General features: G+C 43.4%; 1 protein-coding gene across 2 annotated transcripts; it reads right to left on the reverse strand.

Annotated features, from left to right (window-relative positions):
- Positions 1-375: 375 nt before the first annotated feature.
- mnta (MAX network transcriptional repressor a) lies at positions 376-13,761 on the reverse strand. Of its 2 annotated transcripts, XM_026192388.2 has the most exons (6): positions 13,387-13,761; positions 8,118-8,724; positions 7,715-7,756; positions 7,400-7,511; positions 1,614-1,806; positions 376-1,465 (listed from the first exon to the last, which is right to left on the reverse strand). In XM_026192388.2, exons 1-6 carry the CDS (start codon positions 13,457-13,459, stop codon positions 690-692), a joined length of 1,803 nt encoding a protein of 600 aa, XP_026048173.2. In that variant the 5' UTR covers positions 13,460-13,761; the 3' UTR covers positions 376-689. The 2 variants fall into 2 exon arrangements, with proteins under 2 accessions (XP_026048173.2, XP_026048174.2); XM_026192389.2 differs by lacking the exon at positions 7,715-7,756.
- Positions 13,762-14,936: the final 1,175 nt, after the last annotated feature.

Here is a 14,936-nt window from a genome sequence, read left to right on the forward strand (position 1 = left end):
CGAGGACTGCAGCTCCTGCTCAGGCGGCTAAATGCAGTCCATGATTTGGCTCCAACCTTACAGCATGTGCTGCTGCTGAGGAGGAGGGGCTCCTGTGAACCACATTCTCCCTGCGCTGGGGTTGGCGGGCCAGCACTCTGCTCCTACACTGTCTGGACTCTATAATAGCAGATCGACATTTTCCCATGTGAGGCCGTTTCTTTCTAGCTTCTGTGAAATACGCACTGCCTCACTTTAAAACAACAAAGGAAGGCAGGTGAAGGTCAAAAACTGCACATCAGCCCACTGTGTACAACACAAACACGACATTATGACCGTCAGTCACATGCAGCCTTTTATATCTTAGAAGATGTGGTAGTCTGGTCTAGAAGGAGTTTTAGGATTGTTCCCAGCTTTGTGTCCACTTTAATGCTTTTAAGTGAGAATTAAACAGAGCAGAAGGGTCTCCAGCAGCTCTCCTGCACACACGGTTGGCTTGTCAATGGCCTGGTATGAAGCCCGTGGTTCACAGCAGGGAGGTGGCCCATTGAGTGCTCCCACAACACTAACCAACACACAAGAAGGTGGAAGGTTAAGAACAGGGACTTGTTTTTGGTCACTTTGTTAACATGGGGGAATAACATCCCTCCATCACGTTACCCCTGTTATGGGGATCACAGTCTGGAGCTCAGTGGTCCTGTTGGCAGTGTTCAGGCCAGCTTCAGAGTGCTGATGGGAAAGGAGGGCATGGTTACCATGGTCACAGGGTTGAGCACCGTCTGACCCACTAGCTGCGGGTGGTGAGCCATCATTTGGGTGCTCACTGCTGTCTGCTTACCAACAATGGTGGCAGCTGGCTGTGCAGGCGCACTGCCGTTCACATGAGCATGGTTTATTGTTTGAGTGATGTGACCGACCACGGCCGGCTGTGTGACAGCCACCGGCTGAGAGTAGAGAGTGGGTAAATGCTGGCTCAGGTGAGCCACTGGGTGCACGGTTATGTGGCTGATGGGCTGGTGGCCGGGGGCTAACTGCACAGAGCTGGTGGTGGTGGAGGGACCCAGCTGGGCGATGTTTTTGGAGCTCTGACTTGGGATCACTTGGATGACCGAAGGGTGGGACACTGGTGCATGAGCAATAACTGTGGGGTGCAGACTGGGTGTGGTCACCATCTGTGTCTGGGTGGGATTTGACAGCTGACAAGGTGTGCTGGATGTAGTGGCAGTGAGCGTTGGTGGAGCTGCAGGTTTAGACAGTGGCTGTGGAGGGGTCACTAGTAGCGACTGAGGCTGGTGCTGAGGGGCTTTGCGCTGGTTGTGTGGGGTGGTGAAGGAGGTAGTGGTGGTGGGCATCACAGTTAGGACTTGAGTAGGTGTTGCAGTTGTGCGCAGCTCAGGTTTCATGATTTGAGGCACGGTGGGTAAGGCAGTGGGTGCTCTTGGCGCAGGCTCTTCGTCCAGATCGTCATCCATGATGTCTTCACCTTCTGCAACACCAACAAATTATGGAATTCATTAATTACATATATAATTACATGATTTAATCTGAAACAGTGTTTGGTTGTGTATTAGGGAGATTTACAGACATGCAGTTGAGAGTGAACATAATCCCACCAATCCCTCCAGTCTGCCTACCCGAGGCTGTGGAGGTTGAAGCTTGGTCCTCCTCCGGCTGCACTGTCTGTCGGAGGATGCGGTCGATCTCGATCACATCCATCCACTGGCTAAGATCATTCTTCAGCTCTGCTAGTCGCTGTTGGGTAGCGATCTTTTCTCTGGCCAGACGCTCCATGTCGTGCTCATACTCCTTCTCTTTGCGCTTTAATGTCTGCAAGGAGGAAAAGAAAACAATGGTAAAACTCAGAACTGGTTTATGAATTACACAGGAAAAAGTCCGCAGGGTAAACGTTAAGGTCATATTTACTGTGTAATAAATTCATCCAATAGAAGAGAACCACAGGAATTTTCTTTGTGAAGCTGTCAAAGAGGTTTTTACTCAAGTCCAAGGTCATGCTTGAAGCAATACTGTAAAGATTCACATTGATTTTATATTAGTCTTAATAGTATTTAACAGATTTCACCACTTCAACCTCTAAAATTAGCGAGGAGTTAAAATGACCCGTTTCTGATTTTGTCAAAGATGTTGATATGAAATTAGATATCACTCGTGTGCACAGAGGGTGGAGGAGAGAAAATCTGCAGCACTACTTATTTGAGGAAAACGTCAAAGTGCACCAGTGGAATGAACTTTGACTCTACTGGGTCTATTTGAACTCGTACTTCTCTAATAAAGTGGAGAAATGGTTTATTTAATAGCCAATTTTCCAAATTCAAAATAATAAGAAGAAGAGATTAATGAAAGAAAACTGTTATACATTATAACTGATTACTTCTATCAGAAAAAAATATAAATTTGTTACAATGAAAGCCACATTTCCAGCAACAACATTTAAAACATAGTTTAAAGCAATTCATCAAAGGTTCCAACTAGCAATGAAGCATATTACTCAGAAACGGGCAGTCCTGCATTATGTTCTTATACTTTTGGTATTTAGCATTTGTGTCTGCGTTTATAAATACACATTTATAAAATGTGAATACATGAATTTTACTATTGACAGTGACTGGTTTTATGTTTTTTATGTTTAGCGTGCAACATCAGGAGGAAAAATGAAATTATGGCAACCGGTACATGATCAGCAGACTTGTTTTTAAGTATTCCCGTTTTAAAGTACTTCAGAAGTCTTTAATTATATATAATTTATTGCATGTCACATGCAGCCTGGTCAAAGTATTCAGCACGCTCTCTGTGGGAGAGGCTCAGGGAAATGACACAGTCTGAAACCCTTTACCAGCAACCTGATGACTTGCTATCATAAAGGGTGGACTTCCTGTTAGTGTTCATCCTACCGTGTACAGTGTGGCGATACAGTAAATGTGCAAGTAATCATGTGTATGATTTAAGTCGTGTGTAGGTGGCTTCTGGCCTACTTCGGTTTAAGTGCATTCCTGCATGTGCATTATGAGCGTGTGCGCCTACAGCACAATGCACATGTACATAAATAGCAAAAGGGGACAAAAGGCGGGCCTTGTGTGATTCAGCACCTGTCTCAAATCCTGATCCAGGATTAGACATGCATGGGCCAAGTGGTCTGTGCTTTGGCTGCTTCTCAGTAACTTAAACACAAATAGAAGCTCAGAAGAAGTCCCGTTCATATTTCAGTTTAGCTCAAATCCACATAAACAAGCTGTTTCTTATCTTTAAGTTAAACTGCTTTTATTGTGACCAGAGCAGGTTTTTTTACAGTTGGAAAATCTGTGTCCTTGCTCCCAAATAGACCTAAAGTTATCTAGGATCAGGGTTAGTAGCCTAGTTCTGTTTTAAAATAATTGTTACATGGAACAACTCTTAATGTGAATCACAACTACACCTCTTATTTTAATGAAAACTCCAAGAATTCAGGTATTGCACCATCTCATTCACAAGGACAGGGATCCCAACTTTGTATTTTAATATTATTGATTAATGGAGATATAGTTTGGACATGCAGATTTTAAATAGCAGGACAGACATGTACACTACTGTTCACTGAGTAAGGTGCTCCTTAGCATGCACTGTTAAACATCTGGACACAGATGTGCAACTTGTAACCAGCCATAAAGAGCACCGCCTCACTGTACGGATTAAAAACATCCTTCGTCTCTACACAAGATGTGCTAAAATGCCCCCCATCTCTGGTTGTCAGGGAAACTCCTGAAAAAATGTCAACATTTTATCTGAAATCCTAAAAGATGGCACACACCTTCATGTGCGAGAGGTGCGATTTAGGTTTCTAACAGCCTCTTAGTGTGTAAACATTTCTGTCAAAACCTACTCTGGTGAGGAAAATTTAACGTGATGTCCAAAAAGGTCTGGCCGCCTTCTTTTTTACCCTCATGTAGCTGACAGCCTTACGCGAGTAGCGCTACAAGCTTACAGCTTTAAGTGATGACTCATAAAGAGAGAATGAGAGAGTGGAGAAATGCTCCACAGACACAGAGACCCACTGAACTGCTGAGAGCCAACGCCACATTCGCCTTTTTAGACACAGCTAGCCTGAGATTAACCGCATACACCTGATAAACAAGCCAGCAGCAGATGGGCCCCACGTGACTTCATCACCATGTTAAACATGTCACCAGATTGGTAGGACACAATGTGCCAGGTATGCTTGGATTCTTTGCACATGACTGCATTCAGACCTCCTCCTTTTTCCAGGGAAGAGTTCTTACCACAGAACTGTGTGTGCGTGCATGTGTGTGCGTGCGCATGGGAGGTAAACACTGCTGAAGCATTATTGTCACAAGCAATGCGAGGGCCGAGCACATGGCCCCGCAGAAAAAGGGAGAGGGAGGGCCACAGATAACAGGGGATTGAAAGAGAGCAATACAAGCTGTACTCACTGACTCACTTTTGCAGCAGCCGTGAACAGACAGCACAAGGCTGGGTTGTCTTAAAGGGCCAGGAGCACAGGAGGCCACGTTGCAGACATGCTGCTCCACTGATCGGGTTCCTGCACACAGGTCTTATGACACTGTGGTAACCATAAACCCTTGTCTTAGTCTGCCTTCAAGCTGGAGCAGAGGGTTTCACGTGGTGCCCGACTTTAACAATAAAAAGTCTGTCTGTGGAAATAAAATGCCTACTTTTGCACACCAATCCTTTGTGTGTAAGCTTGTGTTGGTCATAGCTGGCCTATTTACCTCATTGCGGTTAAGAGCCGAGTCGTCAGAAAGCTGAAGGGGGCCAGCTTTTTTTAATGTTAAGGATGAACAAAAATGAAAATATCAAAAGAACTAGTACAGTTATCTTGTCAGGCAACCTTTCAAAGGAAATATGCCATGAAGTCCACAGTGACTATGCTAAAAATATCAAAAGATAAATAAATTTTTAGCTTATCTTCATCTAGCAGAGAGTACAGCACTTTTCATGCTGGCATTTGCGGACAAGCAGTGGAGGAACAAGTTCAGTCAGCTTTCATGAGGAAGTGAAGCGCGTGTGGAGTAAGCTGAGCCTTATGTTTACTGCTCCATGCTCCCTCCCTGCTGCGGGCGGCTAAGCCTGGTGGTACAGCAAGTCCTGCATGTTGCAGTGCTGGGTGGGGGCCCAGCACAGGGGGGGTGACGTCACGCGGCTCAGGCTAGCCATGTGCTTGCTGCTCATGTGGCCTTAAAAGCTCAGAGAGGCAGGCTGGAGGGAAGGAGGGGGAGTGGAGAGGAGGAGCGCTAATGCATCAGGGCTTATTTTACAGCCTCGGCTTTCGCGACACCACTACGGGCTCAGAGGAAAGCCTGCTACATGTTGTCTCTAAAGTAAAGCAAAAAACCCTCTTACAGCTCTATTAGCGCGACTGCTATAATTAAAAAGGAAAACAATTGGTTCACATGTAAGATTTTCTGGTCACAGATGTTGAGTCATCTTCATTTGAAATGTAATAAGGAAGTGGAAGTTGACCTATGTAGCTGTTAGCCAAGTTTGCGCCTTTCACTGGAAAACCACTAAAACTGTTCCAGTTACCACTTATTTTCATAGAAACTTTGCTCATTTACAAACTTACAATAAGATGTAAAAATAAAAGCGGCAGAGTGCTGAGCTGAAAGCCTCTTATTCAGACCTCTAAGCTCAGTGTTTTTCTGTGCAGGCTGCTTCATTGCTGCCAGCCCAGAGGAGGACAAGGACAGGGACGGGGAGGGAGGAGTGTGCAGAGTTTCGGGAATGAGGTGCATGCAGGCCGGACATGCGTCTGTACCTCCCATGTCAAGATGCCAGTGCTCGCACGTGTTCTGCCTTTTTTTTTTTTTTTTTTTTTTAAGGCATCCTATCACCCAGCACTCACATCTTTTACTCCACCCCTCCAAAACAAAACACCACCAGCCTGGCCAATGAAAAAGACCCTCGTGACAAAGAGGCACGACACACTGTTGTGGCCTGTAACACTATTCCAGTACTGGGTTAACTGCTTCGTACTACTCTTTATTATACTCTTCACTTCCACATATAAGCATCATCAATTATGTAAGTTTCCCTTGCTCTGTTTGTGTCAAGCATGTCCAGCTCAGCTGCTGATTGGAGGAAAAGACGCACAAGCCTGTCGAACACAACACGCACAGCATGTTGCTTAATCACAGAGAGGGGCACAGGGAGGGAGACTGGGTGACGAGCTGTGCACCCACGCTGTCCTAGTTTCCCTCAGCATCCACGCGCACAGAGGAATAACCAGCCTGCTGCATCTCACAGTCAAGCAGCAGCATGCCGTCCTCCTCGGTGTACACATCAGTAAACCTGCACCACGGTCGGTTAATGAACAACTGCAGGCTCATAAACAACAACGCATGACAACCAAATGTCTAAAACCGTGTAAGTGTTTTATTATTATGCAAATTAAACAGCAAACCGCTAACCACATTTGGGCACACTCAAACACACAGATCATGCAACTGTAATTGTAAAACGCAAATCTATAAAAGCAACGCAACAGAGATATTGTTTTATCGCCTCCTGGATTAGTGTATTGGAAAAATGACCTACAATAAAAACGGACACACTCAGCAGCACAGTCAGTCTGAAAGTTACACTAGACCAGTGGCAGACCTTTGCGCCAGCTGTTTACAACCAGCATACTCTAACCGGGAGAGCTTGACTCATAGAAATGGCGAGTCACTCGTTGAAACACTCGCACACTTAAGAAAAAAAGGTATAAATGAGGAAGTCTTAGAGACTCAGGGAGTATCTAAATACATCACTGTGTTTAAACTTGCTGCTGTCTGATGTTTTTCTCTGCAACTAAGGATCTTAAACGCAGTAAGATTGTAAATGTATCCAGTAAGACTGGGGGTCAATAACACCACAGTGTAACAGCTTTGTTAGCAGTGAGGAAAGAGCGAGCAATCATCAGTGACGTGTTACAGCCTCCCTATACGAGTTGCATTCATGGGGAATAAAGTACAAGGCATCGCCTTTGTGGATGTTTTGTGCATTCCAGTGAAACATTGCTAAACAAAAACAGGTGATAGGAGGTTCAGGCCACTTGTTACTGGTGGCGCTTCGATTGTTGCTTTTTAAATCTGTAATTTCTGTAATTGTGATTTAATTTTTTTGGTTTGTGGTTGTATTTATCTAGCTGTTAAAACAATATAATAAGAGAGTTTATTTAATAAGTGCTTTTCACAGACAGGTGGTCACAACCCACTGTACAGAAAAGGGTAAAATAAATATTAACATTGAGTAACAAAACAGCCAATAAAAATCTAACTAATGAAATTCAAGAAGATTTTAAAATCTACCAACACCAATCGGATACTAATGATTACCAATACCAGATACGCCAACGTGGAATTTGAAGGTAATAAAACTTTGAACTTTGGAGACATCACAAGCTCACCTGAATGTATCTCAGTGCACTTCTTAAGACACTCAGGTTGGAGGTTTTCTTCTCATCAATGTTCGGGATGTTCTTTTTCAGCGTCTCGAAGCACTCCTTCAGGTGTGCTCGTCTGACAGACCCAAGACAAATAGAAGGTACTTTAGACAGCGCTAATGGTAAAGCTCACTTTAATAAAACAACATCTCTATTTGGGAGTCCTCTGATTAAAATATGAAGCACATTTCAAAATTGAAGCTCTACCAATAAGTAAAGTTTTCAGGAAAAAAAAAAGAATCTATTGGCAAATGCTTTTGGGGAAAGGGGTGACCCTACCTGTTTTTCTCAAGTTTGTTATGCACCTCTCTTGTACCAGCCCTGCAAGAGCACAGTAAAATTGTGATGTTTAAAAGGGCAACAAAATTGAAATAATAAAAAAATTAACCCCCCCAAAAATGAATCAAAGAACCTGTTTCTTAGTTTTGGGAGCAGGCAGATCAATGACAGTACCGGTAAGTGAGTGAATTTATCATCTCATCCAAATTATCGTAATAGCAACCGTGCAAAGTGGAATCTAATCTAATCTTATAATTATCTGAGTGGACCACAGAAGATTACTGATGACACCGTTTCAGTACGTCTGTAATCTGGACTCCTAGTTATTATTTTTTCTGCATTTTAAGGACTGATTTAAATTGATCCTCAGTAAAACAATACTGAGTTAAAAGGTCAGACTTACCCTCCAGGCCTCTTCTTGCTGTCTAGGTGGCGACTGTCATCAGGAGGACTTCCCCGGCTGACGGGGCCATTGTGCAGAGGGGCCTGCTGAAGCAAGGGGCCTGAATGGGGCAGTAAGGCTTGCTGCTGTATGGGCGAGACGATGGTACCCGGATAGCGCTGAACCAGCTGCTGGTGTAGTTTAGTGTTGTTGGTTTGGGTGACGAGCTGCGGCTGAAGGTGGTGGTTTTGTATCAGCTGCTTGTGGTTGGCAGTCACCATGGTTTGGGTGTCAGGTTTGGGCTGTGGAGACCAGAGTAGAGCTGCTGCACTTTGCTCCAGAGGGGGATGAGAGTCTGTTTTTGGGGAGGCCAGTGGAGGAGCAGCAGGAGGGGAGAGCGTGGTAACAGGTAGAGTAGGTGAGCCTGTAAGGTTGGGGGTGACCACAGGTATCGGGATGACTGTAATGGGGACAGAGGGAGGGGACAGAGCTGATGGTATGGGTGAGGGACGGGACTCCATGTGGAGCTCCTCTGCTTTAGAAACATTGTTGATGTGGATTGTGGAGTTCACATTAGGGTGGCTCTGCTCTTTCAGGTGCTGCAGACGCAGCTTCTCCTTTTCATCCTCTGTGGGAAAAACACAGCCGTTAATACAACCAATCCCATCTATACACACATACACAAAAATGCAGCAACAACCCTTTGAGCTTTCTAAATCTGTTAGCACTAACAGTACTGATAGATTTTGGGAGTATGTGAAAGGAAATAAGCCAGGGTCATTTCTAGAAAGGTCTGGTAGAAGGCCTTGTTTGGCATGTTATGCTGTACCAGCTCAGTGACATTAGTCCTGCTCATCTTAATTATAGTAAATCAGCGAAACAAGAAGTGTTTGACACTCAAAGCTGCAGGTATATTTGCACATGACACCAACAGATGTTTTTTTTAACTAAACCTAAAACTTGTGTAAAACCATGACAGTAGCAAGTTTCATTTCATCTGTGCCACAACAGAAAGAGCACAAACATATTCCATAACGGTGACGCCTGTTACACGTAAAGTGATGAAGTATTATTGTTAATATTATTAATATTATTGAAACATCCAGTTGTAAGTCAAAGTGGCTCTACAGGAGAATCTTTGTTGTTATGTAATTACAACAAGCAGAAATGAAAGTCTGAGCTTTCAGGTTTCAGGCTCTTCTCTCTTGCTGTTCCTACTTTGTGTTTTATCTGTACATGCATTTTCACATCCACAAAAATGTTGCCTAGCTTTGAGCATGTCTTCACAAAAGAAGTTTTTTGCTTTAATGGAGGTACATTTCGCTGTAATGTAATCCTGGTCACAGTCCACTGACTGAGTTGTGCTGGGGAAGTGAGTGCAAGTACACTCTAGATCTCTACTAACAAAGCCCGAGGGTCTCTTTATTACCAAGACGCATGTCCAGGTTAGGTTTATCTGTAAAGGCATGTTTATAACAGTTAATACACTGCAGATCTCATTGAGCCAGCTTTAAAATGATTGCACGTTTTGATTACTATTAAATAAACTGTGATTACAGCCATGTGAAAGATTCGTACAGATAAATCTAACTGAAAAGTGATCAGCTTCAGTATTTTTGTAAAACACGAGTCAGTCTAAATGCGTCTTACGGGGCTGTCCAGTCATCTAAAGCACACCCCCTCCACACTGTATAGATGCTGTGGAAAGGGACTCTAGTTGCTATGGCAGCTCATGTTCACAGTTAGAAAATGTCAGATACAAGTAGCTGTCATCAACATCGTTATAAATGCGATCAGGACGCTGCAGCAGTACACACTCATCCGTTCACTGCAGAGCTGAAGCTACAGCGGCACCACAGACTTCACCCCAAACCACTGAAAACAAGTTCACATAAATGATGACGACAGTGAGCGACAACAACACAGCTGTCTCCCAGAAATTAGGTGCTAAGTCACTCTAAAAAATAAAATAACAAATGTTTATTAGATACACAACATCCAAAAAAGTCACTGAAACCTTCCCACTAAAGACAAAAAAAAAAACAACCCCAGTAAGTTCTTAAGTTTCAAAATGTGAAATGTTGTCTTTGTACCTTTTAAATACACAAAAGGGGGGTTTCAATGATTTACAAGTTTACAGTCTGTTTTTATTATACATTTACATACAATAGCTACATTGTATGTAAAATTCTACATAGCTACGCACAATAAGATTGTATGAAGCGACAAAAAAAAAAATCCGGGTTTAGATAATGTAGTTTGTTGCATCATAATGTAAGCTCGCCTTCAAATAGAGTGTACAAAATACTAGGAATAGTCTCACCTGTTAACATCAAAGACTATTTGAAGCTGAATGAACACATCTCTAAAACACCAACATTGATAAAAGCAGGAATTAATGGATCTAACCGCCTGGCACCAGAGCATGACGTATGAGGTCAGCTTGTTTAATCAGTTAGGATTAAGAGCAGGTTTCTCTAATATTTCTCAAAATCACAACCTTTTATCGGTCAGTCTTTAAATTAACTTCAAATTTTGTTTGTTTAAAATAAATAAATAAATAAATAAATAATGTGACAGATACTACTTGTTATGCATGTATAATCAGTTTAAAATATACATGCTCACATTTTGAGGGTTCAAAGTTCAGAACATTATAGCCCTGCTTTAAAACAGATCTTTCACAGATCTGGTAGTCTATTTAGATCTAAGAAAAAGCAGCACATTCTGTTATGATTTTACATTTTAAAACACTAATGTCACTTTATCAATGACTGTGACTGTAAAAAAATAAAATAAAATAATGTGATGGAGGAAGGAGATATTCTATCCAGCTCTAAAAAGCTCTAGAGAAATTTTAACAGTGTTACTTTAAGCATTTCAGTGTATTTTTTCCAGTGTATGAACATGTCCTGTTACACTGAAAAGTCTTTTCTTCAGCGGTAAAAACATACGAAAGAACAAGATGTTCCAGTTGCAGTGGACAGCTTTCATAAGCTGTTGCATGCACAGTTATGAGTTCTGACAATTTAATGTTGTTTTGTTGACATAAACACATAGAGGGGTCTTTTCTGAAAGGAAACCCATGAAACACTTACAAAAAACAAGCAGGTTTTCTATATGCATTATATAACTGCAGCAGTACATAGAGGAACACTGGCCTAGTTTCCTGCACACAGTGACCTGCTCTACAGTAGCAGAGAGGGAGGAGGAGGAGGAGAAGGCGCCTGCTTAGAATGCACCAGGCAGGAGCAGCTGAGACAGGAAAAAAAACAGGATCTCTCACTCCGAGCCTGCGTGGACTCTCTCCGTAATGATGAATTTAACTATTCATGAACATATCAATGTAAATATGCCAGAATTAGCCAAAAGGCTACTTTTCATTCACGAATATGTAAAGAGCTACAGAATATGTAAAAATCAGCATTCAACCAAAGGGCTGATCTGTTGGCGGCCAAGCTTAAACGGCGCAGGAAGTGTAATGCACTTTTTCAGCAGGTCTGATGTTAGCGTTAGGGCTGTCTGAGGTAGCTCAACCTGCACCTTCCCCAAACTGTAACTACACCTCACAGCTATGCAAACGTAAACAACTCTGATAGGTTTGTTTCCTTTTAATATGCAGTGCAAACACAATATGTTGACAGCTATAGCGATCCATGCAAGATACATTGATTTATTGGAGTGTAACTGCATGTAAAGAGTTGCAGACATGTGACATTAACTCGTCTGCCATTTGGATGTGTGACAATCATGGTGACAGTCAAGTAAATAAGGCCACAGACACATAAGGCTAGAGACCAGTGTGACCATCTGTCAACCACTGGTCCAGAGGAAAATTATTTTTTAAAAGAGCCCCAGTCACAAAGGGTCATGAACTGGTCAGTGATTCCAAGTGATTTCGTGCACCTGAAGCAATTTCTACTAGGTTTTCACCACCTTTGGAACTGAGCCTCCTTTAGCCACTGCCAACCTGTCAGGGAATATATGGCTTGCCTTAGCAACCAGTGGTTATATCACATCCAATACGATGGACAGTTACACGTGATTTAGACTACTGCAGGAAATTTACGTCGTAACAACGTAACATTGTTCGACCCTACATCCCAACCTCCCACGCCACTCGACTTTTTGCAGGCTGCGTTGACCCTATATGTCGTCACATTTCTCAGGAAGTGCACGTCAGGTTACGGCGTAGGGTTTAGAGGAGTTTCTGGTTACGTAGTAAGTTATGCAGTAGATTTCTCACTGACGCATAATCCAGTCATTAAGCGATGTGCAGCATGACATCACAAGAAACCTGAATAGTAATCTCACATGAAGAGTTTGTTGACTCCAGAGCTGAATGAAGTTGTAAATATAAAAACGTAACGCTTGTTAATTCTCTCCGGATGTAGTTTACACGGATGGAATACCGGAGTGAGCCATCTGCTTTATTAACGATCTTTGGGAGGGGTTGCCCGGCACGCACGTGGTGGAAGGGGCGTAACCATCTATGCTTTTTAAACTACAGGGGCGTGGTTTGTTGTTCACGTCATCGACTGACACTCAAAGCCCTCCACGAGAGTCTGGAGAGCCAGGGGAGTTTGTGATTTTGCTTTTTTATGTATTAAGAATCGACAGTAACACCGAAACACACAGGTACGCAGAGTCACTACAACACCTGATATCCGGAAGGCGCGCGGAGGGACTGAGGGGGCGCAGACTGCTGGGGTGGGAGGGAAGAGGAGGGGGAACCTGAATGCCAGAGTCACTTGATCCCCAGCGGACGATGTCAGGTCATTATGTAAAACGAGCCTGGCACTCCGCGCGCCACCGCCCTTCATCGGACCGTGTTTTGTTTTTATTTTTAATGTTCCGCAGCAGCGCGTGCAGATACTCAGAAATACAGGAAGGCGCGCGGTGACGCGGCCGAGCAGCACGTTAAGTGTCTATGCAGCAGGTTTCGATGCAGTAACCCCTGACACTGCAGCAGAAGCCCGTCTCTGTCTGCCTGTCTGAGACCTGACCTCAATCTTGACATGAAGAGAGCAGATCCACAGCAGCCACTCTAAAACCGGAATGAAAGTAAAACTAGGAAGACTGAAACGGTCTTTAAATGCATACGTGACAAACGGAATCAGTTCAGACACTGTGCTGGTAAATGAGCCACAGGCAGGGTTTCCTCTTACCTCGGAGACTAAACCTTTCACTGAATGGGTGGACTGGTTCCCACTCCTGACTGTCAGAGTGTGAAAAACGAGCGAGCTTTTATTTATTTTATCTTTTTTCCCCCAATAAAAGACAAACTTACCACGTGCTTTCTGTTGTTGCTGGGCTTGAAATTCCAAAAACTTGGCCGCTTCCAGAAGCGTTTCGATGCTCATTTCTGTCCGCTTGAAAATACTTTTTTTCGGAGAAAAGGCTGTAAAGCAGACGCGCCTGTGCGTATAGCCTGCCACAGGGAGAGGTTCCCGGTCTGAAGCTGAGGGTGGGGTAGGGGGGAGGAAGGAGAAAAAAAGAGGGTAATCCGATACCCCCCTCAGTAGAAACTCTACCACTTACGTAGAAGAGTTACAAACAAGATGGCGCTCAAAGTAGTACGAACAAATAAGGTTTGTGAATCACGCAGCGTTTGTAACCGCCCACAGACAAACGCCCTCCCTCACCGCGTGCATACGAGGGAAGCGACGGGAAAACACGGAGCGGGGTTCGGGTGATTTCGGTCTCGTGGAGCTCTCTTCACGAGTCACGTCCGCCACACGCAGAAAATGTATCAAAAATGTTGCCGCTTATAACGGCGGCTTGTTCTGTTAAGTGTCTCACGTGCCGCCCTCTCGCGGCTTGATGTTTGACTAACCGATGACTACAAGTTGTCACCGCGTAGTTGTTCTGTGTGAACGAAAGGTCGACAGTTTGCTTGACTGCGGTAAATTTACATCTTATTGGCGCTGTGTCCACCAGCCAATCAGCGCGGAGAACAGTCGGCGTGCTTTGTTTGGCACGTCAGGGTCACATGCTGGGAGTTTACGAGCGTGCATCAGGCGTACGGGCACGTTAAAAGTAAAAACCAAGCAAAAAACCAAGCAGTCACGGGGTAGACTGAGCCCTGCATCTAATAACTGCAAGTGCTAGTTCCAACAGTTGCATCATAACACCTCTGTGTACATAAATAATATAATCCTGTCTGTCTGTATAATGTCTTCATTTTACTTTTACATTTCTGTTCATGTGTAAGTGTTTCTATACTATGATTGGTTCCTACATCTAAAGATTACTTCCACTCTTTAACCCCTGTGAAACATAAGGCTCAGGGGTCACAATCAGACTGCCAACAACTCAAGTTTGGCCCACTGGTCATGAAGGAGGGCATACATTTTGGACTTTTTACTGCATTTACATGTTTCACAGCTTCCCCATGGTGATTCATACTACACTAAAGTAATTAAGTAGTAGATAAATAATCAAGTGGCAGAAAACCTCCCGCTTTTTTCACTATAGAAATATATGTTGTTTTGTTGTTTTTTATAGTGGGTTCACTGGACATTTTTGTGATGTTACCAGAATTTTACACATTTGTTTACACATAAAATTTAAGCCCAAAGACTCTTGTTGCAAGGTTTCTTCATCATGCGGGAAAAACTGAGAAATACTGTTGAAACTTCACTTGGTTTTTTAAATTAGGATATCTCAAGGATTAAACTAGTTGACACTGAAGGGCAGTTTCACTGGTCCGTCCCACTAAAGATATGGCTATAAAAAGAGCTTGTCATCCCTGCACTAATCAGTGTTATTACTGAAGCCATATCTGTAGTTGTTAAACAATAAAACCATAGCGAAGCAGCACATTTTGGCTTAATGTAA

Source organism: Astatotilapia calliptera, chromosome 14, assembly GCF_964374335.1.
Source record: "Astatotilapia calliptera chromosome 14, fAstCal68.1, whole genome shotgun sequence".
Taxonomy (NCBI): Eukaryota; Metazoa; Chordata; class Actinopteri; order Cichliformes; family Cichlidae; genus Astatotilapia; species Astatotilapia calliptera.

What these genes read in the sequence shown, in the direction of transcription:
- mnta (XM_026192388.2), bottom strand. Translation starts at nt 13,459, where the DNA reads ATGAGCATCGAAACGCTTCTGGAAGCGGCCAAGTTTTTGGAATTTCAA. An exon ending in AACAAACTTGAGAAAAACAG is followed by an intron (nt 7,512 to 7,714) that starts GTAGGGTCACCC and finishes TGGGTCTGTCAG; the next exon opens with ACGAGCACACCTGAAGGAGT. An exon ending in TTCAACCTCCACAGCCTCGG is followed by an intron (nt 1,466 to 1,613) that starts GTAGGCAGACTG and finishes TTGGTGTTGCAG; the next exon opens with AAGGTGAAGACATCATGGAT.